Source organism: Lissotriton helveticus, chromosome 3_1, assembly GCF_964261635.1.
Source record: "Lissotriton helveticus chromosome 3_1, aLisHel1.1, whole genome shotgun sequence".
NCBI lineage: Eukaryota > Metazoa > Chordata > Amphibia > Caudata > Salamandridae > Lissotriton > Lissotriton helveticus.
This window is the reverse complement of record NC_136061.1, coordinates 572,392,908-572,419,815: the sequence shown is the minus strand read 5'-3', so window position 1 is coordinate 572,419,815 and position 26,908 is coordinate 572,392,908. Positions and strand designations below refer to the sequence as shown.

The window sequence follows — 26,908 nt, the reverse complement described above, 5'->3', positions numbered from 1 at the left end:
GGTTGGGGAGGTCCCCTATGCCTCCTCAGAGGAGAAGGGAGGGTAGGAGTAGACAGGATGCCTCCAACTCAGCTCCAGGGTATGATGTATTTTCAGAGGGAGGAGCCAGGGCAGTACCAGGACAACATCTACTGAAGAATTTCCCTAGTGGAGGAAGAACATGGGGGGCGGCTGACATACACGTGCCCCAGGTTAAGGATTCAGGGGTACCCCTCCTTGACGGGGTGCAGAATTTCCAGAGGGGGAGCAAGGGGCAAAATAACTCGCCCCTGTCCAGCCTCAGGATCCTGACCCTGAGATGGAGGACCAGGCTCAGGAGACCATCCCTAGGATGATGAAAGGGAGAGCATATAATGAGTGCGGTGCACCCGGGATTATCCACCACCATCTGATAAACCACCCAGGACAGAGGATTTGGAGTGGACAAAGACCTGGTTCTGGACACTGACAGCTATTGATGCTCTTTGCTGGGTCATGTACCAGTGAACTAGGGCTGCCCGGGGGCGAGGGCAGTAGTCAGACCCCCGGCAAACAGGGGCACTGGGTTAAGCCTGTGGGGAATTCCCAGGGGAGGCTTAGTGAGCCCTGCGAATAGGTGGAACGAATCCAATAGGGTTCTGGGGGTATGGGGTTCGGTCCGGGTGGGCATAGGGCCAGCAGGCATAGGGCTGGCAGGTTCCACTGGGGAGGTGTGCCATTGTCCAGGGTCTATTGCCCAGCGCAGGCGAGTTTATCAAGGCATTAAGTAAACTTCCCTGGCTTTCGGCTGGGTGGGGGTTGTGTTGGAAATGGCCCTTTCTAGGGTGCTTTCTCTCGCCTTTCTGCTTTTGTCTCTAATGGTTTTCCGCTTATCTATGTGCTAGCCTTCGAACTTTGAGCACTTTTGACGCTGCCATTCAGTGTCAAAGCAATGTGCTTGTCATATACATACTGTTGGTTAGTGTATGCATGATTGGCTGATTCAGGTTAGCTGTAAGTCTCTTGTCTTGGGCTAAGACATATACCTAGGGCATGTAACTCAAATGCTCCTCTCTGGGCCAGCAGTACTGGTTGTGCCACCCATGGAGGTAGCTTTTGATACGTGCCACAGGTTTGCCCTGTTGGGGCTTGTGTGTGCAGGTTACTGTAAAAGCTACTTGACAAGGTTCTGTATGTCTCTTGCTATATCGAAGTCCTCCCTGGGGGCAGGGTGTGGTGTCGGGAAGAAGTAGGACCTATGTGCTGGTGTGTTACATGCACTGGTAGTGAATGCCACTTGATGCTGTGTTCAGTACGGTAGGGTCTGCCTCTCGCATTGGATTGACAAGAGGGATCGTTGATAGGCTAGATTACCGGCATGCATAGATGAGTTAGTAATGGCAAATCCTCTCTGGTGGTGTGAGTGGATTAGACATTATTAACATGGAAATACCCCTTTGAGAAAGTGGACATTTTTGTGCTTGTGGCTTTGTGTTTCTGTCAGCCTGTCTTCAATCCACATCTGGGTGCTGGGGAGGGGGAAGCTACATCTGTGCATTCCTTACAAGACAGTCATAAACTAGGGGCTCAAGGGAAACTGAAGACCTCTGACTCCGAGGGGCCTTCCTGGGATGGATAAGAGGGGGCAGAATTAGCCCCACTAAAAATATATTGATCAAGCCTCCCAGGGTAGGATGACAGACAGGGCAAAATTTAGAGATGGCCCGTGCATTTTTAAGATGGCCCTTTGAACTGATCTCATTTTCAAAGGCCACTGTGGGTATAACTACAGGGTCTCTGCCCTCAGGAGTTAGAGACGCTTTGGGAATTGGACTCATACTACGCTAGTTTAATGCTGGAGGAACCATTAGGGCAACAGGGACTGCAACTGGATTATTCGAGAGACTTGTGATGGCCTGGGGCTTGTCGTGCTCTAGGAAGGGGACTACCACTTGGTGGATTTGCCTGGATGTTGATGGCCTGCAGCTAATTGCCAACTGTCGTTGTTCGGGTTCCTAAGCACTCTAAGGGACCGGTTTGCTGGCTGCCTGTCCATGAGATCCCAGGGACAAAAAGGATCTCCCCATTTCCACGAGATTGTATGGACTGCGCAGAGTGTGGTGGAAATGGGTGGAAGTGATCACTGGTTGGGAGAAGGACCATCCCGGCGTGTGTAGCAATCACACTGTGCCAAGGAGTGTGCTCTTAATGATCTGTGGCCCACCTAGGGGTGAAATGGCGTGAGGAGTTTGAGGATTGTGGGGAAAGTTTGCTGAGTCCAAGGCACCCAAGCTTACAATCGGAAACCTGTGCTAGCTTTCACTCCACAGCGTGTGGTGTCCGAGAGTTGTGGAGGGAAGTTTGCTGAGTCTGTGGGACCTGAGCTGGCAGCCTAGACTGTCTCTGACCCCCAGATTGGGGGGATGCCAGTGCTTGACATAGCAGCCTCAGTCCGAGGCCGTTTGCTCCCTCTCCCCAGACCCACGCCACAAGGTACTCTGTTGTTGAGAGTATCGTGACTGGGCCAGCAGGGTCTCATTGTTCCTTGTGTGCACACACGGTCAGTTGCCTGGAGCAACTGCAGCTTGCACTTCCGCCGGAGGGGAACCATTGTCCACACTGGAAGTTCACCCGCTTCTTGTGTGACAGCCTTTTTCCTACAGGGGTGGATAGTTAGAGAAGGTGCTGCTGTGTGTCTGCGGACCTAATTTGGAGGAACTATAGCACGTAACTGTGTCCTTTTGCTTTAGGTGGTCTCGACAATCTAATCAAAGTGTCGCTGGCTGGTGCAATGTGTATAGTTTGCTGGTGTAGTTTGAGTTGCATAGGGGCTAGGTCACGATGCGTAGTCAAAACCTGTGATTTATTGACTGCTACAACTGTACAGGGCCTGCGATAGTGAGAATGTCGTGTTTTAAGATAATGTGTTAGTGGCAAAGTGGATTTCCTCTGAACATCGTGCATATATGTTTATGTCGCTGTTGATGTGGGAGGGATTGCTTGGATCGTGAACTCCTCTGGGAAGTACGCACATGGGTTTATGTTGCTTATGAGGCTGAGGGTATAACAGGTCAGGTGAATACTTTTGAGAAGTACATATTTGATAATGCCATTCTGCAGCTAATGGAAGAATTCGACATTTCCATATAACTGTAAAGTATACATCCAAAGTGTATGTGGTTTTGATTTAAATGTGTGCATAATGCAAAGCCCAGTGTTTAATGCAGACAGTGTGGAGTGGTTTTTTGTAGTGTGGCGTGTTTTTTTGTAGTGTACACAGTGTGTTACGAGGGTGAGGGTTGTGCCAATAATTTACACTTTTACCCTGAGGATAATCCTGACTGCTCTGTGCCAAGCTACCCATGGGTGAGCACAGGTTATCGGACACATGTATCATACTCATCCTATCTATGACAGTGATTCTATCTGGTTTTGATGCGTACCAGCCAGCCAGAAACCACTGGGTCTAACACCTCACCACTCCAGCTTGCAATGATGTAAACAGGTGCCTATGCAGCATTTCCTATGCCTACGCCTCCAAAAATTTGGCAAGTAGCTAAAGAAGTCATGCCAAATGTAGCAAATAGAAAAACCTGTGATTTGCCAAAACAAAGGGCCTGATTGTGGCTAGGTGAACTTTAAAAGACGCATGTACCAAACCTGATCTGGCTATTGACAGTAGGTAAAGTAGAATCTGTTCAGGTGATACTTTCAAGGGATGCAGGTTAGATTACTGACACCATGAGCATAATCTCTTCCACTTCAACCTGTACATCTTGTTTGTTGATTCAGCTCTTGCTTTAGCCAAAATTTCTCTACAGTCTTGAGAGAGATCTACGTCTTGGAACTTGTTGAATTCAGGAGCCATGCATGTAATTCGAGAGGCTGCCACCGGATGTAGGATTTAGCCACTGTCCCTCGTTAAGAGATTTTGAAATGTCAGGAGGCGAATGGGTTTTGACTCTGACATCAATACGCGCTCCATAAACCAATGCTGCCTGTGGCATTTGGGAACTATTAGAATGAGGCGACAGGGTTCCAACTTAATTTTGTGGAGAATCCTCAATATGAGAGGGAAAGGGAGAAAAGCATATGCATAAATCCTCGACCATCTCATTGAAAGGGCTTTTCCCCACGACCCTGGGTGTGGGTATCGACTGGCACAGAACTGGCATTTGGCGTTCTTGTCTGTCATGAAAAGATCCAACGCTGGGTTGCCTCACCAGAAGGATATTTTGTCCACTTCCGCTTGATCCAGTTCCCACTCGTGGCAACGGTCTGTGGATCTGCTGAGGGTGTCTGCTAAGATATTGTTTATGCCCGACACATGCTTGGCTTTCAGTGATATCTTGTGGGTTGCATGCCACCTCCACAATTCTTGGGCTTCCTGAGATAGCATTAGTGATTAGTGAATTGGTACCCCCTTGCTAGTTGATCTAATATATGCTGGTTGCATTGTGCGTACCGACCAGCACAGAGGCTCCTGCTGTACGTTGAAGAAAAGCCTGGAGGGTAAGAGATATCGCCTTTAGTTCAAAGTAATTGCTATCCATTGTAGTTACCACGTTCCTTGTATCTGTAGGTCCTGTAAGTTGCCGCCCCAGCCCTGTAAGGATGCATCAGTGGTGATGATGAAATCTGGTTGTGAAGTCAAGAAAGTGAGGCCTTGCAGTAAGTGAGGATTTTGAGACCACCACAATCACATCTCTGCCATCCTTGGGGTGAAGTTTATCAAGGTGTCAAACGATCCCTCCGCCTGGATCCATTGTGCTTGTAGCTCCTCCAGCAGTGGTATCATCTTGAGCCATGCCAGCGGGATCAGATTAATTGCAGACAAGACCAAGCCCAGTAACGACATGTACATCCGCAATGAAACTGACTTTCTTTTGGAAATAATTAGAGACAAGTTTCATAGTCTTATCTGTCTGTTTTGGGAGAGAAAGGCTTTGTTTTGCTTTGTATTCAGATTGGTTCCCAGAAACGCTATTGTTTGACTTTGGCTAGTTGAGGATTTTGGATAATTCACTGTGAGGCCTAGTCTGTGAAACAGTGAGAGGCAAGCGTTGGTAGCTCTGGAAACTTGCTGTGGCATTGAGGCTTTTATCAGCCAGTTGTCTAGGAAGGGGAATACCTGATGACCTTGTCTTTCAGTGTGGCTGGTACTGGGGCTTATGCGTACAACTGACTTGAAGCCGAAAGGGAGGACTCAGAACTGGTAGTGGGTACAGACTGAAAACCTATCTTAAGTGTCTGAGACACTTAACCTCAGCGCACTGTCGCTTTGCGCGGTTGTAATACAAACACTCCGCCTTAATTTTTACTCAATTAAACACAGTTGTTTGTTTTCAAGATATACAGTTTATCAGAAAATGATCAAAAGATGATAATTCAGTAACTTTTCCTCAGTTACAAAATGTTTTCATATCCCTCATCAAGCCGGAATGGAGGCCGTGGAATGGGCTCTGCTACAACAACCCTCTGTAAAGGCAGAAAAAGTTTTCATTTTGGAACTTTTACATTTTTGTTTGTATCACAGTTATTTTCAATGGTCATCAAAGTTTTATCTCCAACAGAACGGCACGTCCATGGGATTTGCTGGGGCCCCGGCATATGCTAACACCTTCATGGCTAAATTTGAAGCCGACCATATTTACACAAACATTGTTTGGAATGAACATGCAATTTTATATCGTAGATTCATCGACGATATATTTGTACTATGGTCTGGAACCAAGGAGAGTCTAGAATTTGAAATTGCCAGACTGAACCATTGTGAAGACAACATTGAATTTACTCATGCCATCAGCGACAAAGAACTGCCATTCTTAGACGTTTTGATTAATATTGAGGATACTCAGATCAAAACGAAAGTTTTCAGAAAAGAGACTGATGTAAATAATTCATTGTTATTTCATAGTTTTCACCCTCAAAACCTAAAGAATAACCTACCAGTATCGCAATATATGCGGATCAAAAGGATCTGCTCTCAAGAGGAAGATCTTAAAGAGAATCTCAGAATCCAACATCAACGCTACAAAGAAAGAGGTTACCCTGATGAAATTTTGCTCAAAGCAAAAAACAGGATAGATTCAAACAGCAGGGAGAATCTACTAACCCAGAAACCAAAAAAAACCACGGACAGACATGTGTTTGTATCTAAGTTTTCAACTTCATCTCAAAAATTGAAAACAATTATCAATAAACACTGGGATCTCTTGAGGAATGAAGATGATTTTAATGGAATTTTTGACAACAAACCAATTTTTGCATATACAAGGTCGAAGAACCTTAAAGAACTACTGTTGACTCCTACAAGAGACACAGAAGTGTCCAATAGAGGGATGAAGAAATGTGAGAATTGTGTTCATTGTTCTAATGTGATCACAGGAAAAACATTACATCATCCACAAACTGGAAAAGCCATGGAACTGCACTATAATGGAGACTGTAATTCAAAATTTTTTATTTATTACATTAAGTGTCCCTGTGGGAAAATTTATGTAGGTAAAACGGAGAGAAAACTCAAAACGAGAATTACAGAACACAAAAGCACAATAAGAAATAAAAATGTTAAAAGTAATCTGGCAAAACACTGGAATGACAATAATCATGGCATAGCTCAGATCAGGTTCTCCATTCTGGAAGTTGTTAAAGTTCATGAGGGGGTTGATCTCACCAGATCCCTCCTCCAGAGAGAAATACATTGGATAAGGTTTTTGGTCACCCAGGAACCCAAAGGGTTAAATGAAAAAATCGATTTATCATGTTTCATATGAGTCTGTTTTACCCATGTTGTCTGTTTCAGCTTGATGTCTGCTTTTCTATAAAATGTCATGACAATTGAATAATAGTACGAAAATGATGCCTAGTAGGAGTATTCTATTAAAAACACACACTTTCTCTTTTTAGGGTTCATTTCATTTTCATTTTCATTTTTATTTTTCATTCAGAGGCTTTAGCGTATGATTATCGAGTCGTTTTCGACCCTTTGTATATGGCGCCCGTAGTTTAGGGATCTTCAGCTGGTCAGTTGAGTCCTTTGTTAGTGTTCATACCCCCAGCCACCACGCTTTGTATTGAGGAAGACCGCGGTGCGTTTCACACGGCGAGTCGGTGCATTGAGAAGCCGCTGTAGTGCAGATCCGAGGTGTGGAGTAGAAGCTTGAAGTATAGTTCCTCTGATTACGGTAAGGGGTTCTTAAATAATCCGTCCAGGCAGACGCGACTTGGTTGTGAGGTTTCTTTGAACCCAGAGTTGAGTGACACGGTTTGTCATTGCAGATCAGTTAAGACCCTCGCAAGAACAGAACCCTATGTTTTATGGCACCGAGCGTTTACAATAAGGTAAGAGAGAACCGCGCCAATTGCCAGTTAGTTTACTCGGACCATTTGTCAGTTGAGAGCAGCTTCTTACCATGGTTTTCCATACGTTTTTCACACGTTTTATGGTCTAGATTGAAGATACAGGTGATCACGACATCAGTAAGTTTGTTTTTCCGTGATTTTGGGTCATTGCTTGGCACAGTGAGGTGCATTCACTGAGGTGACGGTTATGTGTGTTTTCACTCCGCTAGCATGTTTTCAATGACGTTTTTGGACACCTTGTACATATTGATGTTTTGTTTTCTGTCTCATCTATGACTAATAGAGTAACCCATACACATAATTCATTTCACAGGCCCCTGAGGAAGAGCTCGTTTGAGCTTGAAATGCATTGGGCACCAAGATAAAGTCATCTATTGTCAATGTTTAAAAGTCAATGTTTAAAAAAGCAATAATGTGAATTTCATTTCATTGTACAACTATGCATTGTATGAAAACATTTTGTAACTGAGGAAAAGTTACTGAATTATCATCTTTTGATCATTTTGTGATAAACTGTATATCTTGAAAACAAACAACTGTGTTTAATTGAGTAAAAATTAAGGCGGAGTGTTTGTATTACAACCGCGCAAAGCGACAGTGCGCTGAGGTTAAGTGTCTCAGACACTTAAGATAGGTTTTCAGTTGCAGGCACGGATAAGACAAACGTGCTACCTTAGCGGCACGCTGAGAAGAAAAATAAAAAATAAACTAAAAAAATGTAGTATAATTTGTTGAACCGTTGATAAACCTCGAGTGCTCCTCCTACCCACTATTCAGTGGGTACAGACTACAATGACGCAGAAATATCTGTGTGCTTGAGATGTGTGCGGATGTGAAAATACGCATCTTGTAGGTCCTGAGAGGTCATGTAGTCTCTGCTGTTTAGCAGGTGCAGGATATCGGAGAGAGTTATCATACGGAAGCATTGTTTGCGTAAGAACTTTTTCAGTATGCTGAGGTCTAGGATGGGTCTCCATTCCCCTGTTTTCTTGTGTATATGGAAAGAAATGGGAATAGAATCCCGTGCCTCTCCGATAGTAAGGGACTTTATTTACCACACTCATGACCAGCATAACAAGCACTTTTTTCTCAATAGGTGTAGTTGAAGAGTGTGCGCACCCTTTTGGAGGATGGTTTGGTTGCCTCTGTACAAGCTCCAGCGTATGTACATAATTTACGAGATCTAATACCAATTTGTCCGATGTTATTTCTTTCTGTTGAAGGAGGTACTTGGAAATAGTTACACCCATAGGATGGTAAATGTAAATGTAAATGTCATGGTACTTATAGAGCGCACTGTCACCAGGCGGTCACCTTGCGGTGTCGCCTATTCGGCTTCTTGGCGCTGATACTCATACAACTGTGGAACCCCTCCTGGCTTTCCCTGTGAAGTGTCCACTCCTGGGCACCCCCAGGGTGAAGCCAGGCATCCTTAGCGCTGTTGGGGCTGGTGTGTAGGCTAAGCAAGCTATTGCCCAGAGTTGCAGCGTGGGGCCCGTGATTAGAATAGGCACCGAGGCGAGAATTAACAGGTCTGAGGAAATTGAGCCCGAGACCCCGCCGAGGCGGGAATCGAACCCTGGTCCCTGGCCGAAACTCTGCATCAGGGTCTGCCGCTCTAACCATTGAGCCACACTCCTCCTCCAGTGGATGTAGCGGGACTTGGTCTAGGTCACTGTTTACAATCTGTATTCCGACATTGGGGGGGTTGCTTCCGGTGTGGGCCTTATTTGTTATAGGCAGCCGAGGGCAGAGACTTACATGGAGCCAGCCATTGAGGCCTAAAACCACCTGGCTCCGACAGGTGGGGGGGGGGGTACAAGCCTGCTGAACAGATGCACACAAAGCAGTTAGTAACAGACTAGAGTTTGAAGACCCTAGTGTGATCATAGAGAGAAGCTGCCGAGACAGCAACGTCTCTGGCAGGTGTGTCTGCACTACCAGATATCCGCAGATGCACTCGCAGTGGGCAAGGTAACCTCTGGCTTAGGAATAGGAGATTTTTCAATGTTTCCTGTAATGAATAAATGAAACCAAACAAGTTTTTGAAAGAAATTTTAGAAGTTAGTGACTATGTCCCTCCTTCACATGGCTTTCCCATCAAGTAACAGGCCCAGAGGAGGGGAACTCTGAAGGGCTGCAACATAAGGATGAAGGGATTCTATGAGCATACAACCCTCTATGTAAATATTTGTTTCAGATCCTATGTGCTGCTGATGTTGACTGCAGCAGGTCTTCACCGAAAACCTTTGGTACAAATGTGGCTATACATTTCTAGGATGATAAAATATCTAAACACATCTGAATGTACATATCTTACAACAGAGACGACAATGATTAGATATAGAGTGATAAAATGTGGATGACAAAGAGAAAAGAACCCTCGACAAAGATATCTCAAGACAGAATGCACATCCCAAGTAAACACAACTTCAGTGAGAATGCTTATATTGAGATTTGTAAACAGAAATCCCCTAGAAAAATCGTGAGATTACCTTACATAGCATCTTTTTAGAAAAGAGATTCATGATTACCCTTTTTCTCGAGAGGGGTGACACCATCAGCGGTCTCCACTTCATTTTTCTCAGCATGCATTAGGTCACTTTCTTGGTCCTCGGGCTCATGCTCAGATAAATCTGCAAAGAAGAATAGTACACAATAAATGACTGAGCACAAACAAAGCTGGGAAAGAATTAATGACTGCGCAGAAAGAGAGCCAGCAAACAAGTAATGACTGTGCACAGAGAGAAGCAAGCAAAGAATTAATGACCCATACAGGACCCCATGTTTTGAGCTAAAACCTTTCTTGATCCCATGTCAGAGTAGATCTTTTACAGCCTATTCATAGAACGACGCTGGTGGCCGCAGTACGCTGGAGCTAAGGAGTACAAGAGAGCCTGATGTCATAGGCATTGCATTTTGAGACTTACATGGAGCCAGCCTAACACCACCTGGTGCCGACAGGTGTGGGGGGTGTACACGCCTGCTGAGCAGATGCACAGGAAGCGTTAGAAACAGACTACAGGTTGATGATAATTGCCCAATGTGATTTATGCGTAATGTATTTATGCATCCTACTTTATACCTCTACCAGTGTTTTAGGATTAGGAGTTGTTTTGCCTAGTAGGGGGAATGCCAGTTAGTTTATGTTTCACTGCGTGACCTATGCCTATGGTGATTAGTCTTGTGTAGTGTGTTCCTACCTTTTACCAGTGGTTACTGGTGGTGTTCTACAATTTTTATTTTGTGCTACAGTTATTCTATGTTCTACATCTACTATTTCTACTAAGTGCTTATTCTGACAGTGGCCCACGTGGCCCTGTCACGTGTAAATAATCCCCTGTAAATACTGCCCAGTGCCAGGTGGCACAGTGTATATGTGTGATAATGATCTAATATGTTTTATGATAATACAAAGGCTATTTTTATATATAACCTTGTGTGGAGTTCCTTTTTGTGGTGTGCCTAGTGTGTTGCTGCTGTGTGTGTGTGTTGCGCAAACACTTTACACATTGCCTCCGGGATAAGCCTTACTGCTCCTGCCAAGCTACCAAGGGGTGAGCAGGGGTTATCTTGGCGTGTAACTTCCTTGCCCTGACCAGAGTGGTGGTCTCTGCCTGGCTTTGGCGCAAGCCTTAGCCAACCAGAGATCCCATTTCTAACAGTGAGGATTTTGAGACCACCACAATAACATCTCTGCCATCCTTGGGGTGAAGTTTATCAAGTAGTCAAATGATCCCTCCACGTGGATCCATTGTGCTTGTAGCTCCTCCTGCAGTGGTATCATCTTGAGCCGTGCCAGCAGGATCAGATTGATTGCAGGTCAGACCAAGCCCAGTAACGACTTGTACATCCGCAATGAAACTGACTTTCTTTTGGAAATAATTAGAGACAAGTTTCATAGTCTTATCTGTCTGTTTTGGGAGAGAAAGGCTTTGTTTCGCTTTGTATTCAGATTGGTTCCCAGAAAAGCTATTGTTTGACTTTGGCTAGTTGAGGATTTTGGATAATTCACTATGAGGCCTAGTCTGTGAAACAGTGAGAGGCAAGCGTTGGTAGCTCTAGAAACTTGCTGTGGCATTGAGGCTTTTATCAGCCAGTTGTCTAGGAAGGAGAATACCTGATGACCTTGTCTTTCAGTGTGGCTGGTAATGGGGCTTATGCGTACAGCTGATTTGAGGCCGAAAGGAAGGACTCAGAACTGGTAGTGGGTACAGACTACAATGACGCAGAAATATCTGTGTGCTTGGGATGTGAAAATACGCATCTTGTAGGTCTTGAGAGGTCATGTAGTCTCTGCTGTTTAGCAGGTGCAGGATATCGGAGAGAGTTATCATACAGAAGCATTGTTTGCGTAAGAACTTTTTCAGTACGCTGAGGTCTAGGATGGGTCTCCATTCCCCCGTTTTCTTGTGTATATGGAAAGAAACGGGAGTAGAATCCTGTGCCTCTCCGATAGTAAGGGACTTTATTTACCACACTCTTGACCAGCATAACAAGCACTTTTTTCTCAATAGGTGTAGTTGAAGAGTGTGTGCACCCTTTGGAGGATGGTTTGGTTGCCTCTTTACAAGCTCCAGCGTATGTACATAAATTACGAGATCTAATACCCATGTGTCTGATGTTATTTCTTTCTGTTGAAGGAGGTACTTGGAAATAGTCACACCCATAGGATGGTAAGGAGTGGATGTAGCGGGACTTGGTCTAGGTCACTGTTTACAATCTGTATTCCGACATTGGGGGGGTTGCTTCCGATGTGGGCCTTATTTGTTATAGGCAGCCGAGGGCGGAGACTTACATGGAGGCAGCCATTGAGGCCTAAAACCACCTGGCTCCGACAGGTGGGGGGGTGGGGAGGGGGGTACAAGCCTGCTGAACAGATGCACACAAAGCAGTTAGAAAATCCCCTAGAAAAATCGTGAGATTACCTTAGATAGCATCTTTTTAGAAAAGAGATTAATGATTACCCTTTTTCTCCAGAGGAGTGACACCATCAGGGGTCTCCACTTCATTTTTCTCAGCATGCATTAGGTCACTTTCTTGGTCCTCGGGCTCATGCTCAGATAAATCTGCAAAGAAGAATAGTACACAATAAATGACTGAGCACAAACAAAGCTGGGAAAGAATTAATGACTGCGCAGAAAGAGAGCCAGCAAACAAGTAATGACTGTGCACAGAGAGAAGCAAGCAAATAATTAATGACCCATACAGGACCCCATATTTTGAGCTAAAACCTTTCTTGATCCCTGTCAGAGTAGATCTTTTACAGCCTATTCATAGAACGACTCTGGTGGCCGCAGTACGCTGGAGCTAAGGAGTACAAGAGAGCCTGATGTCATAGGCATTGCATTTTGAGACTTACATGGAGCCAGCCAATGAAGCCTAACTACACCTGGTGCCACCAGATGGGAGGGGTACAAGCTTGCTGAGCTGATGCACACAAAGCAGTTAGAAACAGACTACAGGTTGAAGATCCTAGTGTGATCATAGACAGAAGCTGCAGAGACACAAGGGGCTCCGGCAGGTGTGTCAGCATTCACAAATATCTGCGAATACCTGTGGGCAAGATATCTTCTGGATTAAGAATTGGACACTTATTTTCCTGTCATAAATAAATTAAAACAAATAAATATGTTTAACTTTTTCCGGCCATAAATGAATTAAACATATATAATAATAATAATAATAGGAATCCCCTAGAAAAAGCGTTAGATTACCTTACATAGCACATGTTTAGAAAAGCTCCTGTGTGCCTTTAACCTGAGACGAGGGTTGCCTCCTTGAACTGTGAGGTTCTTCATATTGTGCCCTTGTTTTTGCATGTAAAGTGCATGTGCAGAGCTCTTAAAACGCCTACTTACCATGGACATTCTCTATCCCGATGCCACTAAGTTTCTTCAATATCGGTTTTAAAACTTTTGATCCCTGGAAAGCTCACTCAACCAAGTGGTTATGGCTCGTCTGCAGGAGCGGATGTGAAGTTACAAGAATATTGGTTCAGTAGATTTTCCCTTTGGGCCATGACCACAGGGCATAAAAAAAGATGTGCAATGCTGACTCTTGTTTGTATCCGCATAGACGTCAAACTGGGTTAGGTGACAGGCCTTCCCGGTTGGAATAAAATCTTTGATGTCAATGTGACCGAAACGGTATAGCATGAACTGATATTTTAAAGCTGGTGAAAAGTAGGCTAACATGTACTCCTGGCGTCTCAAGTTGATTACTGTTCAAGCCTAACATCTCTTTGCAAAGTGATTCTTATCACTTAAATGAGAAAGCTATTTGGTTGAAGAGTTAGTTACTCGTCAAAAGGCTGCTCTTTCCACGTTACTGGCCCATGAGTCTCGGAGGCCCAGTTCATCTACTGCCTGCTCTAAGTATTCTCCCAAAGAGTTTTTTTTGTTTGTTCTTCAACTGTTCCTCGATTTCAATCAAACCTTGTTTATTTTAGAGAACCCCTCTCAGAAGCGCGCAATCTCATCATAATTTGACAAGAGCGTTTTTGAAAATTTAGGCCAGATTCGAGGCGAACCTGGGCTGGAGATTATACTTTTGGTATGGAGAATATTGCTTTGTAGGCTTTTGTTTGGAGCTTGTTGAGCATTTCCGTTTCCCCCCCCAATTCAGGATTTCCATACCATGTGTCACTGTTGGGATGAAATTGGCGGCCATTACAGTTAATAAGTGACCAACGTGAGGGGCAACTGAGTTGCTTTTTCAACAGCTTGAAAGAAAATATTAGCGAATGTGCTTTTCCCTGTAGGGCAATGTAAGCGTGGGGTGGGAGCGGACCGGAATAAAAAGCGCGGAGGCCGTATGTAGTGGGCTATCTCGTAGCCGGTGTTTATTCAAATACAGAGTTCCAAGGGTAAAGTACAAGGGAGAAGAGGGTTCTATGATTGTGGGTTCCGGGATCGAGGGGATGAGCCTTCCGGTGGTGATAGTCCAGGGGCGAATGTCGGTCTTGACTGGAGTCGTGTGTGGTCCTGTAATGCAGCAGTCGGTTCAGCTCCCGGACGGTGGTTCCTCGGAGGTGGGAAAAGGAGAGAGAGAATAGTGGCCGTTAGTTCTGTCGGTCAGGCCCAGGGGATGCAACTGCTTCCTTCACCGGGTGTGTGGGGACTAGAGCGAACATGAGGAGAGGGAGGGGTAGGTAGGAGAGGGGAGGAGACAGTACGGACAAGTCGGAGGGTGCTTCTGTGCCGGGACGTGGGGGAAGGGTTTCCACACTCGTGATCGTGCCACTCTCACACAACTATATACTCTATTTACAGTGCGCGGTGAAAAGTGACTGGGGGACGCTACTTTACAAGGGTCGTATTTACAGCCTACTATTTACACACACTTGGAACTGGTACTCACTTGGCCCGCCGCAACTCCGTCCTTGAGTTGCGGCCGCTCTCCAGCGTCCTCCTCTGGAATCCACCAGTCCTCCGTCCAGACCTCGTCTCTTGGTTCGGGTTCGTCTCTCTTCTCCGGGGGTTCTTCGCACGCCGTCTCTTGCCACGAGTCTTCCTGCTTGAACGCGGTGGTGTCGGCTCTTCCTGCTTTTCTGGGGTCCGCCTCCGGATAGAGGGAGGAACTTCCGGGGTCGCGGGGATGCACTTCCTGTGTGTTCCGCGTCGGGACTGGCTCCTGTAGGGAAAGAGAAAGGGGTGGAGTTCTGGTGGTGATGGTTGTCCGGGTAACAGGGAACTGTTGTTGTGATCGGGTCGGCCGACGGGGCATCGGCGCTGAAGGCGCCGTGGTCCCATCACAGGCAACAAGGTGGTATTTGAACTTTGAAGGACATCTGGCAGTCCATATTGATGTACAAAACTTGTTTGTGGCTGCTACTTCGATCTTTTGTCCGCTATGGACCAGGTTAATGAGTTATACTTGGTGTTGACCAGGCGGACCATGTTGGTTTTAAGTTCAGCTCTAAGCCTTGCTGGTCCATATAGATTTTTAGTGTGTTCATAGTGCGTAGCAGGCTAATTGGCGTTTGGCTCAAGTGGACAATATCATTGGCATACTGTACGCATACTATTGGCTCTGTTGCCAAACTAGTGGGACTGCTTTCCTCTTGTGGAAGATGATTTTCTAAGTCAGCGAGGTATAGATTAAACAAACTGGGGGTTAGGATGTTATGTTATGTTATATAGTTTTATAATGCGCGCAGCTACTCCGAAGAGTGTCCCAGCGCGAAACCTGGAGTCACCAGACTAACACTAGGCGAAGAGGTAGGTTTTAAGATGTTTCTTGAAGGCCAAAAGATCTTGGTTATCACGAAGAGCAAAAGGGAGGGCATTCCAAGCCTGGGAGGCTTTCACAGCAAGGGAGCAGCCGCCCAGCCTATGGCGAATGAAGCGGGGCACTTTAGCTAAAAGAAGTGCTGAGGAGCGCAATTGTCTCAACGGGACATAGAAGGAAAACCGCTTGCGTAAATATGCGGGGCCATGACCGTAGAGGGCACAATGGGAAATCATAAGGGATTTAAATTTGACCCGTTCGCCTACGGGAAGCCGGTGCAGTGAGCGTAGTTGTTCGGGCACACTATTCCTGTTGGAAATTCCAAGGAGAAGCCTGGCGGCCGCATTCTGCACGACGTGAAGTTTATTCAAAGCGTAACTCGGGATGCCCACATACAAAGCGTTGGCGTAATCCAAGCGGGAAAGAATCAAAGCGCCGATGACTGTCTCTTTGGCGGGTCTAGGCAGAAGGGGGAGGAATCTCCTTAAAGTTTTGAGGAGGCCAAAGCAGCTGCCTGAGAAGTTCTTTACCTGTGTGGAAAAGGATAAACTGTCCTCGAACCACACTCCCAGATTCGTACCGGATTTCCCATTAGAAGTCGGCAAGGGAAACCCCGGAGGCCAGATCGTATCCCTGAAACTGGGACAGAAATTGCAGTAAAGGAGAATCTGTGACTTGTCTTCGTTACATTTGAGTTGCGCAGTGGCAAGCCACTTGAAAACCGAAGACAAGCAGTGCTGGACAGGTAAAGAGGAGCTGAGTGTCATCCACATAAGCAATCACCTTAGCCCGCAAGTCCTCGGCCAAGTAGACCAGAGGAGTGACATAGATGTTAATAAAAAGGGGGCTAAGGGAAGACCCCTGCGGGACCTCTGTGGCGACCGGTTGTGGGTAGACGTGGCCGGCGACAGCCAGATCTGTTGCACCCGTCCTTCCAGGAAGGACCTAAGCCAGCCCCAGGCAGAGCCCGAGACGCCAACCTCAGTGAGCCGGGAAAGTAGCAGTGAGTGTGGGACCGTGCCAAATGCTGCCAATAGGTCGAGCATTACTAAGGCTGCTCTCCCACCAGCATCCAGACACTCACAAATTGCCTCGGAAACCTCCACCAATGCTGACTCTGTGCTGGAGGAGGATCGAAACCCTGACTGGGCCAGATGCAAAATGTCCGACCCTTTGACAAACTCTGTTGTTGTCTGGTCACCATCTTTTCACAAACTTTGACTATGCTTGGCAGGAGAGAGATGGGATGGTAATTCCCTGGGATCTGGGGTCAAGAGTAGGCTTTTTTCGAAGAGGGAGGATTTTAGCCTGCTTCCAGGCCTCTGGCACCCAAGCCTCAAGAAGGGAAGAGTTTATGATGATATTCACTTCGGGGTTAATGATCTCCTCGACTGCAGCTAGTAGTCTGGCTGTGCAAGGGTTGGCGAGCGAGCCAGTTATCAGACCGTTCAAGATTTTAAGGGAAATAGGCAGATCCACTGGAGAGAAAGCGTGTAAATAAATCAATCAATCAATCAATGCATTTATATAGCGCACTACTCACCCGGAGGGTCTCAAGGCGCTGGGGGGGGGGGGGGGGGGTCCGCTACTGCTCGAACAGCCAGGTCTTGAGCTGCTTCCTGAAGGCGAGGTGGTCCTGGGTCAGGCGGAGGTGGGTAGGAAGGGAGTTCCAAGTCTTGGTGGCCAGGTAGGAGAAGGACCTTCCTCCTGTGGTGGCTCTTCGGATGCGGGGGACGGCGGCGAGGGCGTGGCTGGTCGATCGAAGCTGGCGTTTGGGAGCGTAGAAGATGAGGCGGCTGTTGAGGTATCCTGGTCCTTGGTTGTGTAGGGCTTTGTGTGCGTGGGTGAGGAGCCGGAAGGTGATTCTCTTGTTGACCGGGAGCCAGTGCAGGTCTCTCAGGTGTCCGGAGATGTGGCTGCGGCGGGGGATGTCCAGGATGAGTCGTGCTGAGGTGTTCTGGATCCGCTGGAGTCTCTTCTGGAGTTTGGCGGTGGTTCCGGCGTAGAGGGAGTTGCCATAGTCTAGACGGCTGGTGACGAGGGCCTGGGTGACGTCTTCCTGGTCTCGGTGGGGATCCATCGGAAGATCTTACGTAGCATGCGCAGGATGTTGAAGCACGATGAGGAGACGGCGTTGACTTGTCTGGTCATGGAGAGGGAGGAGTCCAGGATGAAGCCCAGGTTGCGTGCGTGTTCTGTTGGTTTGGGTGCGCTGCCCAGGGCGGGGGGCCACCAGGAGTCGTCCCAGGCGGAGGGTGAGGATCCCAGGATGAGGACTTCCGTCTTGTCCGAGTTCAGTTTCAGGCGGCTGTTCGACATCCATGTGGCTACGTCTGTCATCCCTTCGTGCAGGTTGGCTCTGGCGGTGGCGGGGTCGTTAGTGAGGGAGAGGATCAGCTGGGGCTCGTCGGCGTAGGAGATGATGTTCAGGTGTGCTGGCGTGCGATGGCTGCGAGGGGGCTCATGTATACGTTGAAGAGTGTTGGGCTGAGCGAGGAGCCTTGAGGAACGCCGCAGATGACTTCGGTGGCCTCCGATCTGAACGGGGGGAGGCGGACTCTCTGTGTCCTTCCGGCGAGGAAGGAGGTGATCCACTCCAGTGCCTTCTCCTGGATTCCGACGTTGCTAAAGAGTGGCTAGGAGTAGCAGGCATAGAGACACACAGCAAGGGGTCAGATAAAGACCCAGGGCAGGGTGAAAACGCCGCCTGAATTGTGAGGATTTTATTTATAAAGAAATTGGACAGAGTGTCACACCAGTCCTCTATGGTGGGGAGTGAGCATGACTGCGCCATGAGAGAGGTAAAGCTCTGAACTATTGCAAAGATCTCCTTAGAGTTGTTTTGCGCCTGCTCAATGCGGGCTGCATAATATTTCTTCTTAGCCTGTAAGATTGCAGCGTAGTACGTTTTTTGTCTATGCCTGAGATTACCCTTAGCCAGGGGCAATACTCACTAAGGCGCCAGGCACGCTCAAGTTTTTTGCACTCTTGCTTAAGAGTTGACAAACCGGGGTAAACCAGGGCTTGGAAGGGGATTCCCTAGAGAACCTAGAAGAAGTGGGCGTCACTAGCATATTCATGGAATTGGATACCCAATCTGAGAAGCCCGCCAGGCTCCCATCCAGATCCGGGGGGAGAGTGGGTCTAGAAGCCACCAAGGCAGAGGAGAGTTTCGAGGGTTCATTTTTTTTAAAGCTGGTTTGCGATAGCAGTGGCCAGAAGGGCTGGCCAAGGCCACCTCCCTGGAGAAGTAGGTAAGACAGTGGTCCGACCATGAAAATGGGAGGAGATCTTTGACCGTGATAGGAAAGTTGGAGCAGATTGGGTCGAGAATATGACCCACTTGGTGCGTAGGGAGATTGACCCATTGAGAGAGTTGGGCAAGCTGAAGAATGTCGCCAAAAGCAAGTGAGTCCATGGAGTCAGACTGGTCGATATGAATGTTGAAATCTCCCAGAACCATATACTGGGAGAAGCGAAGCGCCCGTGAGATCACTGCATCACCCCAGGATTGAAGCAAGGCCCTGGCAGAGCCGGGGGGTCTATATATCAGAGAACCGCCAACATAAAATGGGCAGAAAACCAGATACTAAAGAACAAGTTACTTACCTTCGGTAACGCTTTTTCTGGTAGATACAATATCTGCCTGTGGATTCCTCACCTTGTGAATATCCCTTTGCGTCAGCAACATTCGGAAATTCTTTTTGTAGCTTCGCGCCGACGTGGACGATGTCACAGAGGCACGGCATCGCGCGCGACTCCGCTGACATCACCAACACCATAATAGGCCCACGCCGGCGTGATGACATCAGTTCCGCCCTTTTTTCCATGCCTTCGAGGCATACGGACGGACCGATGAAAGCAGATATATATACAGTATACACAGTACACAATGTCAAGATAAAACACACAGTTTGAATCCAATGCAGAAAAACAAATTGCAATAAACATTTCCTTTGACAATAAAAATATATACATTACAGTAACTCAGGCATAGAAGAGTGGACAATGGGGAGGCGGGTGGGTCAGTGAGGAATCCACAGGCAGATATTGTATCTACCAGAAAAAGCGTTACCGAAGGTAAGTAACTTGTTCTTCTGATAGATACATCTGCCAGTGGATTCCTCACCTTGTGAATAGAGTCCCACAGCAGTCCCCACTCCCGGAGGAGAGTGTCCACTCTCCTATACCAGAAAGTCCTGGAGGACAGAGCGCGCAAAGTGGCCGTCCCTCCTCACCTCGGTATCCAAGCAGTAATGCTTCGCGAAAGTGTGGAGGGAAGCCCAAGTTGCCACTCTACAAATATCCTCTACAGGCACCTCCCTAGACAAAGCAGATGTAGAATACTTTGCTCTAGTGGAATGAGCTCTTATACCCTCTGGAGGGTCCTTACCCACCAGGGCGTAGCAGATCTTAATGCAGAGGATAATCCATCTCGAGAGCGTGCGCTTGTGCACCGCCTTCCCCTTCTTGCAGCCAGCAAATCCAATAAACAGCTGGTCATCCAACCTGAACTCTCTTGTCCTGTCCAGGTAAAAGCTCACCGCCCTCTTAGGGCCCAAGAGGTGAAGCCGCTCCTCCTCCTTGGAAGGGTGAGGGGGAGGATAGACGGTAGGGAAGGTAATGGACTGTCCTAGATGGAAGGGAGTTACCACCTTAGGCAGAAAAGCAGCCCTGGTCCTAAGAACCATTCGTTCAGCATGAATGGACAAAAATGAGGGCTTTGAACTAAGAGCTTGAAGCTCATTTACCCTCCTTGCCGAGGTAATTGCCACTAGAAAAATAGTCTTAAAAGACAAAAGTCTCAAGGGACACTTGTGTAAAGGTTCAAAAGGTGAACCCGTCAAGAATGTAAGAACAAGGTTCAAGTCCCATTGAGGCACAATAAAAGGTGTAGGAGGAAATGTATTGGTAAGGCCCTTAATGAATCGTAATACAATAGGAGATTTAAACAAAGAGGGTCTTTGATAGTTGCCACCGCAAAACCCTGCTGGGCCAAAGAAAGTGCAAATTGAAGTATATTGGACAAATGAGCTCTTAAAGGGTCAATGGACTGCTCCCCACACCAAGCAACAAATTTAGACCATCTATAAGAATAAATGGACTTGGTGGGGTCATGCCTGGCCGATAAGATGACATCCACCACATTGTGTGGGAGAGAAAAGGAAATCAGGTTGCCCCGCTCAATCTCCAGGCATGAAAGTGTAAGGTCTGGAGGTGGGGGTGTAGAACCTGCCCCTCCATCTGGGAGAGGAGATCTGCCCTGTGAGGGAGACGGAGCGGAGGGCACGAGGAGAGGTGAAGAAGATCTGTGTACTACACCCTTCTTGGCCAATCCGGGGCGATCAAAATAACTTGGGCCCGGTCTTGGAGAATCTTCCTCAGAGCCCGAGGAATCAAGGGTATGGGAGGAAACGCGTAAAGGAGTTGTGAGCCCCAACTCAACTGAAACGCGTCCCCCAAGGCTCCCTGCATCGGAAACTGGAGGCTGCAGAATGATGGGTAGTGAGCATTCTCACGAGTGGCGAACAGGTCCACCTGAGGAGTCCCCCACGCCCGAAAGACATAACGAACTACCTCTGGATGGAGCCTCCACTCGTGGTCGGCGGAGAACTGCCGACTGAGACTGTCTGCACGAACGTTCAGAACTCCGGCCAGATGATTTGCCATCAGACAAATCTGATGGTCCTGAACCCAGGACCAGAGACGCAGAGCCTCCCTGCTGAGACACTGCGACCCCACTCCTTCCTGCTTGTTGACATGCCACATCGCAGTCGTGTTGTTCGTCAGGACTTGAACTGACTGACCGCGAAGGGAATGGAGGAAGGCCTTGAGCGCTAAACGTACAGCCCGGAACTCTAGAAGGTTGATGTGAAGCAACATTTCCTCTGGAGACCAAAGCCCCTGGATCTCCAGATCCCCCAGATGAGCACCCCACCCTAGAGTGGATGCATCCGTTATCACTGTGGCCACCGATGGAGGCAATTGAAAAGGCTTTCCTTGTGACAGATTGCCTTCCACGCTCCACGAAGACAGATCCGCTGCAGTTTCTCTCGAGATCCTCACTGACTCCCTGAGATCTCCGCTGTGCTGATACCACTGCCTGCGGAGGCACCACTGGAGTGCCCTCATTTGCCAGCGTGCATGGTTGACCAACAGAATCCAAGAAGCCATCAGACCGAGCAGACGAAGGACCTTCAGGACTGGAACGACCGCTCAATTGTAAAATAAAGGAATCATTTCCTTTATTTTACAGTAGTGTCCAGTACCGCACCTATAAACAGGTTGCGCTGGGAGGGCACCAGGTGAGATTGGGTACATTTATCGAAAAACCCAACCTGTGCAACAACGGAGTTGTCTCCTGCAGATGATCGAGCACTATCTCTGGAGATTCTGCTTTGATCAGCCAATCGTCCAGATACGGGAATACCGGTATCCCCGATCTTCTGAGCCACCACAGCCATCACCTTGGTGAAGACTCGAGGTGCAGTAGTAAGACCAAAGGGAAGGACCGCAAACTGGTAGTGTTGCGACCCAACCGTGAAACGGAGATACTTCCTGTGCGACTTCAGAATGGGAATATGAAAATACGCATCCTGTAAGTCGATTGACACCATCCAGTCCTCTTCCAGCAGCGCTTGAAGAACCTGTGCAAGGGTGAGCATCTTGAACTTTTCCTGCTTCAGGTAAAGATTCAAGATCCTGAGATCCAGGATTGGACGAAGTCTGCCATGCTTCTTGGGGATCAGAAAATACCGGGAGTAGCATCCCTGACCCCTCTCCTGCTCCGGAACCACCTCTATCGCACCCTTTCTGAACAGTGCCAGGACTTCTTCCTGCAGGAGCAGCAGGTGGTCCTCCGAACAATAACCCGGCAAGGAGGGTAATTTGGGGAAAATTCCCGAAAGGGAAGAGCATACCCATTCTCCACCAGATTGAGAACCCAATGATCTGATGTAATCAATTCCCAATCTCACAGAAAATGGGTAAGCCGACCCCCCACTGGGCCCACATGATCCGGAATGGTGGATCTAGGGATGCTTTGCTGAGTTGGCAGGAGGTTGGGAAGGGGAAGAGGAGGAGGAGGAGGCTTGGCGACCTCTAGGACGAGCTCTTTGCCTATCCCTGTACGACTTGTACAGCGTATTTTGCCGCTGTTGAGGCTGCTGCTGTGATTGTTTGTAGGCCCGAAAGGAAGATCTGCCAAATCCTCTGAATCGCTTTCCAAAAGAGCCCCTGGTCTGAAGGCCTAAAGACTTTGCCGTCGCTCTGCTGTCTTTAAGTGGCTCTAAAGCAACGTCAGCTTTTTTTCCAAACAATCCTGACTCATCAAAGGGCAAATCCATCAATGCAGACTGAACATCCACAGAAAATTCTGAAGATTTCAACCACGCAGCTCTCCTAGTGGCCACTGAAGAGCCCATCACTCTCGCCACTGAATCAGCCGTGTCTAGCCCACTCTGGATTACCTGCCTTGCCGCAGCCTGAGTGTCAGAAATCACCCCCTGAAAATCCTTCCTATCGTTCTCAGGAATTTTAGGCACCAATTGTTTGACGGAATCCATCAAAGCATGGATGTATCTACCCATCAGGCAAGTTGCATTTGTAGACTTAAGCGCCATGCTAGCTGAGGAAAAGATTTTCTTTGCCGCCTGGTCTTGCTTCCTTGCTTCCTTTTCCCCAGGAACCTGCGGAAAAGCACCCATAGCCTTCTTTGAGCAGGCAGCTTGCACTACCAAACTCTCTGGCAGGGGGTGCGTTGACAAAAAATCCGGGTCACCAGGTGCCACCCTATATCTTCTAGCAACAGCCCTTGAAACAGCAGGAGCTGTCAGAGGCTTTTTCCACACCTCATACATAGGCTCAGCCAAAGCGTCATTAAATGGGAGCATTGGTTCAATAACAGAAGAAGGTGAGTGAAGGATCTCAGTTAGAATGTTAGACTTGTACTCAGCAGTACGCAGAGTAATGTTCAGCAAGTCTGCAGCCTTCTTAATTACAACGTGCTAAGGTATTATATCCTTGGAAGGTACATCAGATACAGAGGCTAAATCCCACTCAGGAGACAGTTCAAGACCACTAGCCTCTCTAAGGTCATCAAAAGGATCCTCCAAATCCTGCAGTTCACCTTCCTCCAAATTCTCATCACGATACCTCTCCTCTTCCAGAAGCCTCTGCGCCTCACGCCTCGACCTCTCCTTCATAAACGAAGTCGACGGATCCGGGACCGACTCCACCGGAGCCGGAGCCGATGCCGAACTCGAAGTCGGGAGAGGCAACTTAAACTGGATTCGGCACCGGAGTCGAGGGTACCGGCATTGATGGATTCAGCGTCGAAGGCTTCGGTGGCGCCGGAAAATGCCAATGCGGAGCTGGAGCTGGCATGAAAGGCATAAAAGGTGCAGGAGCATAAGCCTGGGGGACGCCCAGATTAAATGCTAATGGACCCGTGGGACCAACCGGTGCACCAGAGGGGTACATTGCCCTGGAGTAAACTCCATACATGGCATTCAGGAATTGGGTAGGATCCTGACCTGGAGCCGGAAAGGCTGGATAAAAGCCCCCAGGATGCTCTTGAGAGAGCGGAGACTTCTCGACCTTGGCCTCCACCTCAGGCTGGTGCATCGGGGTCGGCGAACCCGCAGGCAACAAAGCCTCGCCCTCTCCTTCATCTTCTTCACCACATTCGTCTTCATCTTCTTGACCCGAAGGATGGGATGGATTCGGAGAAGGATTCGGCAACTGCTTCGGTGACACAGGCAACCGAAGCAGTTGCCTCAACCTCGGAGAGGCCGAAGCCACCGCCTCCTTTCGAAGTAACTTCACCTGTGACTTCGGCCTTGAACTTGAGTCTTTCTCAGAGTGATGGCGAGATTCATGACTCCTCTTCATATGCTTATTTCTCAAAGACCTCGAAGCATGCGCCGAAGACGACTCCGAGTGCGACCTGGAACGAGACCTCGACCTCGAACGCCGAGTTTGTGACCTTAAACTCTTTTTATCCTTTTTGTTCTTTAATTTCGCTAGAAGGAGTTTCGTCTCCCTCTCCCGGAGTGCCTTCGGAGTCATCTTCTTACAAGAAGGACAATCTTCGACGTCATGATCGGAGCTCAAGCACCAAACACAGCACTCGTGTGGATCAGTGATAGACATCATCTTGCCACATTCTCCGCACGCTTTAAATCCAGTCTTCTTCGTAGACATCATGACAGAAGACAAAGAAAACACCAGTAGAGATACAAAGTAACAAAGTTACTATACAGCTACAGACGATCCCTTGAAAACCGTTAGCGTCGACGACGAGGAAAAAAGGGAACTGATGTCATCACGCCGGCGTGGGCCTATTATGGTGTCGGTGACGTCAGCGGAGTCGCGGGTGATGCCGTGCCTCTGTGACGTCGTCCACGTCGGTGCGAAGCTACAAAAAGTATTTCCGAATGTTGCTGACGCAAGGGGATATTCACAAGGTGAGGAATCCACTGGCATATGTATCTATCAGAAGTCCAAGGCTTCACAGTCACCTCACTAGTTAGTATTTCCCCTGTGGAGGTCCCACTTGTCCATGTACATAATGGCCACTCCACCCTCCGTCCCCCAATGCGGTCTGCTCTAGAGATCTTATAGACCACAGGAGTGGCCAGCGTGACAATCGGGTCAGATGTGTCATCCAGCCACGTCTCTGAAATGAACAATAAGTCCACTGGTTTATCTAGGAGGAGCTCAAAAACATCTAAATGGTGTTTCTTTAGGGATCGAGCATTGATGAGAGCAGCCAAGATAGGAGAAGGTCTGGCGGGCCTAATAGAGGAATCAATAATTTGACCAGAAATAGAAGAGTCTAAGCACAGCCTAAAGCCAACACAGCACAAGTAGTGATCCGACCGGTAAGCAAGTCTAGCAAGCCATGGGAGTTACATGCAGATGGACGAAGTGACCGTAGTGACTTACTAGTGTAACGCAACCTATCCCTGTTGCAGGCCATTCGTTGTGTCGATTTTTTGTTGTGACTCTGCTACCATCTCCTATTTTAACCTGAACCGATGTTTCATTATACAGTGATATAACTGCTTTCAGCAGGTTTCTTAGAATGCCCCAGTCAACCATTTTTGCCTGAAGGCGGCCATGGGGGGACATGGTCAAAGGCTGATTTGAGGTTGACGAAACATGCAAACAGTCGGGTTTTGTACTGTTTTGCTTTTTCAGCCAAGATGGTACGTGCTGTTAAATTTGTAAGAGGCCCCATTCCAGGTCTGAACCCAGTTTGTGTTTTTGGTATCAGGTTTTTTTCGTTAACCCATGCTTGCAGGTCTTTGAGTAAACGTGATGTGTAGAGATTTGCTTCGATGTCAATGAACACAATTAGCCTATAATTGTTTGGTGAGGAATGCCTTCCATTCTTATAGATGGGGTAAAAGATGTTTGCTTTCCATGAATCTGGTATAATGTAAGTACTCAAAATTTGATTAAAAAGGTGAATAGATAGCTGGTTCAGAAGGCAATGTCCTGCTTAAAAAGTGCATTGGGGAGGTCGTTCAGGCCCGCAACCCCTTCTGCCTTCAGTTCCTTTAGCATCTTTCTCTAGTTGCTTGATGTCAGTCATGGGTGGCACATTTTGCTAGTGGTTACTCTTTATTCTTTGGAATTCTGTGAGGTTGGTTTGGTTGATGTGGGTTGCAGGTTCTTGGTTTTCCTCTTTGGTCTCCCTGCCATCTTCTGACCATGACAGCATCAGGTTTTGTTTGTTTTGACTGCCATCACCCTTCTGGCAGTTGGCTGGCAGGGAATACATTTCGCGAATATGTGCTTCCCAGACCTCATCTGCAATCCTAGCATTTTGATGTTGAGCCTGTCCAATTACCAGTCCATTGATCACATGCCATAATTCTTTACAGTTTGTTAATTTGCTGTTCCATAAGAGCTTGTTCCAAATTCCTTCTTGATACCTTCATTTTTATATCCAGCATTCCTTGTGGTATTGTGTTCTTATATCCGCTTTCCTTTTTTAGTATTAATCTTTTTATTGAAAGATTGCAGCACATACAAAACATACCAGCCGATATAGCCATCACATCCTTTAACATAGCAGAAGCTAAGGTTCAAAGGGAACAATCAAGTCCACCAATGCTAATGTGGCTTGAGCTACTTTAAGAAGGCATTGTATATGCTATAACTTGACAGAACAAAAATAAAAACAATTTGAAAACCCCAACCTCATCCCTTCCCCTACCCACCCACTACCCGAGTTCCAAGTCCACCGCCTGTATTATCCGTGCCAATACTACCACTAGCCCTCCACCGCCTAATCTGTGTCAGAGAGGCGCAGCAAACGGAGATATCGAGGGCAAGTGACCTC

At 47.6% G+C, this 26,908-nt stretch overlaps 1 protein-coding gene across 3 annotated transcripts in view; it reads right to left on the bottom strand.

The window, feature by feature from the left end:
* Nucleotides 1-26,908, bottom strand: part of NME9 (NME/NM23 family member 9) — a 697,622-nt gene that overhangs the window by 180,340 nt on the left and 490,374 nt on the right. For all 3 annotated transcript variants that reach the window (XM_078680514.1, XM_078680516.1, XM_078680515.1), the window contains exons 17-18: nt 12,291-12,392; nt 9,858-9,959 (exon numbers count right to left, since the gene is read on the bottom strand). In XM_078680514.1, the coding sequence (XP_078536640.1) occupies nt 9,858-9,959; nt 12,291-12,392 (204 nt within the window). The remainder of the gene's footprint in view (nt 1-9,857; nt 9,960-12,290; nt 12,393-26,908) is intronic.